Source organism: Fragaria vesca, linkage group LG2 (assembly GCF_000184155.1).
Source record: "Fragaria vesca subsp. vesca linkage group LG2, FraVesHawaii_1.0, whole genome shotgun sequence".
NCBI lineage: Eukaryota > Viridiplantae > Streptophyta > Magnoliopsida > Rosales > Rosaceae > Fragaria > Fragaria vesca.
In genome coordinates this window covers 4,798,991-4,805,453 of record NC_020492.1, presented here as the reverse complement: position 1 = coordinate 4,805,453, position 6,463 = coordinate 4,798,991, and the positions used below count along the sequence as shown (strand labels likewise).

The following is a 6,463-nucleotide window of genomic DNA, read 5'->3' as shown; positions in this document are numbered from 1 at the left end:
GAGAGAGAGAGAGATTTGGCAAGAAAAGGTTTGTAGAAGATAAAGCTTTGGTTGGGTTCTATTGAGGTTTTGGGGAGCGAGGAGTAGGCGGCCATGTTGAGAGAAGTTGTGGGTTGAAGGGTTGTGAGAGTGGCTTGTGGGTTGAGAGGTTTTGTTGAGAAAAATGCTATCGAGATAGAAAGAGCTAGGGTGGCTGAGAGGGGGTGGCTGAGAGAGTGGTGTGGAGAGAGGTTATGTGTGTGTTGTCGAGGTTTTAGGGTTTTTTTTATTTTTTTGGTCGAAGTGTTGGGGGGAATTTAATTTTGGGCTGAAATCAGTGAAATGCATGGGGGAAGTTTTGGACACATTGATGGCGTTGACATTCATTTCAACATCAAATCACACGACGTATAACCTAAAAATGTGGTCTAATGCCCGAAATTTCAAGTTTTGGCATTCCCTCCATCAAATTTTGTGTTCCCTCTACAAGTTTGGGGCTAAATTTGGGGAGAATGTTGGAGGAAAATATTGACTGATATGGTTTTGTTGCAAAAACATACAATCACACCACAGTTTTATTACAAAACGTCGTATCACTCTTACATGTTGGACACTTTACTACTTGGGAAGGTTGGTGCTCATATTTTTACACATTCACACCACGATTTTTTAGAAAACTGACATCTAAAAAGTTAAAAATCAGTTACACGACGGGTTGTCATTATACATCGTCTGATAGGCATTGTCTGATGCAGTTTTTGTGGTAGTGAGTAGGAGAGAATTTCAGATTTTGTTTCGATAGGGAAAATCAGACTAAAAAAAAATAACATCACAAGAAAAGAGAATTTTCTTTCCTTTGACATCATAAACCCGATAACCCTTTTTACCATGAGAATAACCCAAGAAAACACATTCAACTGACCTGGGATCGAATTTGCTTGGCTTGGAGGGATGTGTGGAAACAAAACATTGACACCCAAAAACTCTAAGATGATCATATGTCGGTTCTTTTGAGAAAAGGCGTTCAAAAGACGTTTTGCCATTTAAGAGTGGAGTCGGTGTTCAATTTATGAGATAACTGACCGTTAAGATGGCCTCACCCCAAAACCTTTTTGGTAAATTGGCTTGAAAAAGAAGAGCTCGAGCCACATTTAAGAGGTGACGATGCTTTCTTTCAGCAACCCCATTCTGTTGGGGATTATTTCAGCAACCCCATTCTGTTGGGGATTATTGACACATGTGGTTTGATGTTTAATACCCTTTGACCCATAAAATTCATGCATAGAAAACTCGGGACCATTATCACTCCTAATGACTTTGACACGTTTATCAAATTGTGTTTCAATCAAATGAACGAAATTAACAAGAAGTTGACATGTTTCAGATTTCTGTTTCATGAGATAGACCCAGGTAGCCCATGGATAATCATCAACATGGGTCAAGAAATATTGTGCACCAGTGAGTGAAAGAACATGATAACCTCCCCAAATATCAACATGAATCAATTCAAAACAATCTTTACTGGAAGTAGTACTTAAAGAAAATGGTTGTCTAGTTTGTTTGGCCAAAGGACAAATCAAACAATTATTTGGTGCAGAAAAGTTTTTGGAAAAAGAAAATAATGACAACACTCGTTGTGATGGGTGACCCAGCCTTTGGAGCCAAAGATTTGGCGTTTGAACTTGAGCCACATTGCACGTTCCTTTCTGGTGATAATCAAGGCAATAGACTCCCTCCTTCTCAGTTCCTGTCCCGATCATCCTCCTCGATCGTAGGTCCTGCACAATACAAATTTGTCTCAGAAAGATGGTTACATAGAATGAATCACAAGCCAATTTGCTCACAGATATCAAGTTCAGATAAAAAGAGGGCACGCATAGCACTTTCTCAAGCTTTAAGTGAGATGAAAATAACACAGTTCCAATGTATGTAACAGGAGCAGATGATCCAGATGGGAGTCGCACAGTATAATTCATGATCAATTGTTTTGAAGTAAGAAATTTGTCATCACATATAATATGATCACTTGCACCACTGTCTAGAAGCCATATTGGTGAGTGACAACAAGTATTGGCGAGAGAGGCAGCCTTACCAGAAAGTTCCTCATAATTGGCAATGTTACCAGCTTGAGTTGAGGCCTGATTGCTATCCAAAATCTCTCTCAATCGAGCACATTCTTCTTGTGAGAATGGAAAGGAGACAGACCCTATAGAGGCTGCCAAGATGTGATTAGCACGGCTGCTTCCTTCTCCAGATTGGGCAGCTTTTCTTTTGCAACATTCGTCATAAGTATGTCCTTTGAGATTGCAGTATGAGCAACGTAGGAGCTGTCGACATGTTTCAGAAGTGTGCCCTTTCCAGTTGCAAATTGTACAACGTAGATGGGCCTTGCAATTCTCAGTTGAATGATTGGTCCTGTCGCATTTTTCACATCTCTGCTTTCCGTCATAATTGCTTAAAGAACGCGCTATTTTGTGCGCATGACCCTCAAAGGGCTCAGGCATAGGCTCTTGTGCGCGCGCTGTTAGGTCAGATTGGTGCGCTGCATGACGCGCTGCAAGGAGCTCGCTCGGGGTCAAGTTGCCGCGCTGTTGCTGTGCATAGAAAGCAGTGGACTCAGAAGGATGGAGCGTTGCCTTGTTTGCTAAAACAGCAGCCTGCTTTTCATGCCTGAGAGCCATAGAATAGGCTTTGTTCAATGAAGGCAGGGGATACATGCCGATTATGTTGCTTCAGGTTGTGGCAAATTCATCATTCAAACCCGGCCATTAAAAACTTCATGATCTTCTGTGTCTCAATATAAGACTTCAACTCATCTCATACGTCACAAACACAACTAGGAAAATTGCAAAGTGCCTCCTTCTCATCCCAAAGGCCTTTGAGTTGGGTGAAGAAGGATGTAACCGAAGAGGAGCCTTGTACGCAATCATGTATAGCATTCTCAATATGGAAAAGTTGAACGGTATTAGTTTGTCCAAACCTTTCGTACAATTCAAGCCACACGGTCCTTGCGTCCTTGCAATGAGAAAAGCTCTTTGAAATCTCCTTTGACATTGATCTAAGCAGCCATGTCTTGACGAGGATGTTGCATCGGTTCCATTGATTTTGCTCATCCGGATTCTTCACGGTTTGGTTAGAGTTCCATCAACTAACCGTATTTTGTTTTTGATTTGGAGTGCCGCTTTCATGCTATCGATCCAGGCACTGAAATTGTCTTCCTCGAGTGATTGTGGAACAAGGATTGCTCTTGGTTGATCCGAGCGATGGATGTATAGAGGATGATTGATGTTTTCCCATGCCGGAGCCTTCGATGATGAATTTGGATCGGCTTTTCGTTCTTCTCCTGTCATGTTTTTGACAAGGATTTGGATTTAGGGTTTTTGTGTTTGATGGGGATCTCAAGAGCGTGTTGGCTTGGATACCATAATAAGAATGATATTGGTTTAGAATACTTTGTAGTAATGATCATATAATCGAGTACAACATATATACAGAAAGGGAGAAGGAGTTATCTCCTTGATTCTAGCTATTCTAGCTAATCTATCGACAAGGAATGTGCTATACAATCAATTACAATTACATCAATGTAGATAATGAAAACATAACTAACTAGGATTATATTCCTTAGAAGTCTCAATAGTATTTCTTTCAACAAACTTAAAAGTCTTTTGCTGGTGTTGTATGTTTTTCGAAGCATCATAACGGAGGTGAAATCCCTTGGCCAGGGTGATCGCAAATAACTTTGTCATCTTTCTTTTGGAAGCTGATTCAAGAGTTGTGTTTCAAATATTAGATTTGAGCATTCTTTGTAATGTACGTGCTTAGACAGCTAGACGTTAGGGAATACCATGAATTATTGGCCTCGATCGATCATAATAGAGCCTCGATCAACTATCAAACAGTGAAGAAAATCTTTGAGAAATTTGGTGTGGTAAAGGAGAAATTTTTAAATGCTACGGGAGGACCACGTGGCAGTCTGACGTGGTCCTACGTTTCAATCAAATTTAGTTATGTGGATTTTTATAACTAAAATATAAACAAATATTTTCTATTTTTTGTGAAATGACATTCATGGGTATTTAGCAAGTTCGAACTAGGGTCTAGGGTATAGGGTTTAAAGTTTAGGGTTAGGGTTTAGGGTATAGGGTTTAGGGTATAGGGTATAAGGTTTAGGGTTTGGGGTTTAGAGCTTAGGGTTTAGTATTAAAAAAACAACAGAAAACCTAAAATGGTCTTTGACAAAATAGCTGAAATAATTTTTTGTGAAGAAAATCTACATGTCTAAATTTGATTGGAAAGTATGACCACGTCAGACTGCCACGTGTCCTCCCATAACACTGAAAAATTTCTCGTGGTAAAGAAGCTAAAATGTCCGCGGTTTAGAATTTCTCAATTATTTCTTAATGTGGATCATTGTCACTAAGATTTTACGTGTTGTGACTTGTGACTTGTTTATGCCATAGATGATTTGCAGCCGTCTCTCTTCGAATCGAACAGAAAAACCCAAACTTGGGTCATCAAATCCATTAGAATACTCGCATCTCCAGCGAAAGCGACACCGTTCATCGGCAAAAGTTCATGCCGAACGTTCAACTTCTTACAATACCAAACAACTAGGTAATAAACCGCGGAAAGCTCTGCTATGCAAAAGAGTATGGGATACAAATCTTATTTCTAGGAAAAATTTTGCAACCCCATGCTAGCAAATGTTTCATTTAGTTAGTTGTATGTATCACCTATCCATCTGCATAGCAGACAAATCCGTAAACCACGCCATGTTCACCCTCTGAATCATATAGTATATATATGATGGCAACACTATATACCAAAACAACGATACTAGCATCGCAACATCGCAGTTGCCGATCGAAAAAATTTCTACTTACACATACAATCGGAAACTCTAGCAGGGAATATTGCATATGGATATTATACATCTAGCGTGATTAACACAACACTATATTAACTAGTATTAGGAAAATGAAACCACGCAATTTTTGATTAATCAAGAATATTCATTATTCAGATTGATCTTATCAATAATGAATAATGAATATTCATTATTCCATTATTCAATAATGTATAACCACAACATTATATTCCACTATAGCAATAGTGTCGTTAAAAAAGTAAGTCTTGGCTGTCGCAAATCCACGTCCTAATCGAAATTCACCAGTTCCACCGACAACTGGGAACTCTCGGGTAGAATCTATCACCGCATTCCGGCCCAAAACAGTAAAGCTACTACCGTTGTGTTCGCCACCGGTGAGAACAATGGTCATAGCCATAAGTAGACTGACGTCCTCATGGGATGCGAACCCATATAAACCTTGGGCACGACCAAGCAGCTCAGATGTGGGTTCAGGTCCTTTGGTTAGAGGGTTGTCAAACATGTTGACCTGCCCGAACGACGTGTGAGATGGTTTGCCGGTCTTGGCTGGTGGCACCACCACCATTGTGGTCTGAGCCGGGCCGGAAACTATGTCGTGGAAGTAGAAATGGAGCCGGGTCAGCTTCTGTTTTGAGTAGTGGAGCCTTTGAAACCAGTGATCAGTTTCTCTCTTCTCTTCAATGTTGCTGCTGGTGTGCACCGATAATGACATGAACAGAACAACGAAGAAAAGCTTTAGAACTGGACCTGAAAACTTCCCCATTTTTCCTCTCTGTATATATGTATCTAAAATCTCTTGCTCTCCAAAATAATTGAAGGCAGAAGAGGCATTTTATAGAGGAGCGCGCTGTGGAAGCAATAACATCATTGATGCATTGCTTTATTACTTATTTCACTCTATAGGTTCATACCTAACTGATTGGATCCCTATTTTAAACGTAGGGGAAGAAAAGTGAGTAACAGTATTTGTTATTATCATATTGTAAACATTGCAATTGAGTTACTGATCAGCCAGGCAACTTTAGGACGAGCACTTTAGATAGAAGCCAAGCAGTAGAATGAAATATTATCATACTGATCGAACTGTTATGATCGAATTTGGTTGATTAATTGTATCTTTTTCTTGATTGCATGACATAAACAAAATAATATATAGCACATTCTTGTCGGGTCTAATATTTCACCTACCGTATCTGAACTTATTCATCTCAATTATTAGAAACATGCTTGCCCAACACAAAAACTAATCCAAACTTGTTCATTTGAATAAGAACCACAACCATGCATTTTCATCCTTACATTCAATAATGCGTAATCGCAACATTATATTCTACAATAGCAATACTAGAATTCACAAGATATATGTAGTCCCATTTCAGAGTGGGATCTCGCTTTGAAATTAAAGTGCAAGACTCCTTATTTCGCTCACTTTCAGGTCGTATTTCCACATCTCAACCGTACAATGTCTAAAACACAGTGTGTAGATCATTCCTGCAAGGTTTCATCAAATTTGAAGATCATTTGAGCTTCCGTAATCGTAATTTACACGAACGGTTCTGTTTGGGTCAACTTTTGTTCTGTTGATTTATTTAA

The 6,463-nt window shown here is 39.5% G+C and overlaps 1 protein-coding gene across 1 annotated transcript; it reads right to left on the bottom strand.

Annotated features, from left to right (window-relative positions):
- Positions 1–5,051: 5,051 nt before the first annotated feature.
- Positions 5,052–5,633, bottom strand: LOC101303009. Its single transcript, XM_004292111.1, has one exon. The coding sequence runs from the start codon at positions 5,631–5,633 to the stop codon at positions 5,052–5,054; it is 582 nt and encodes a 193-aa protein (XP_004292159.1).
- Between the last annotated feature and the right edge of the window lie 830 nt (positions 5,634–6,463).

Excerpts from the sequence above, each read along its gene's own strand:
- LOC101303009 (XM_004292111.1), bottom strand. The coding sequence starts at position 5,633 with ATGGGGAAGTTTTCAGGTCCAGTTCTAAAGCTTTTCTTCGTTGTTCTG.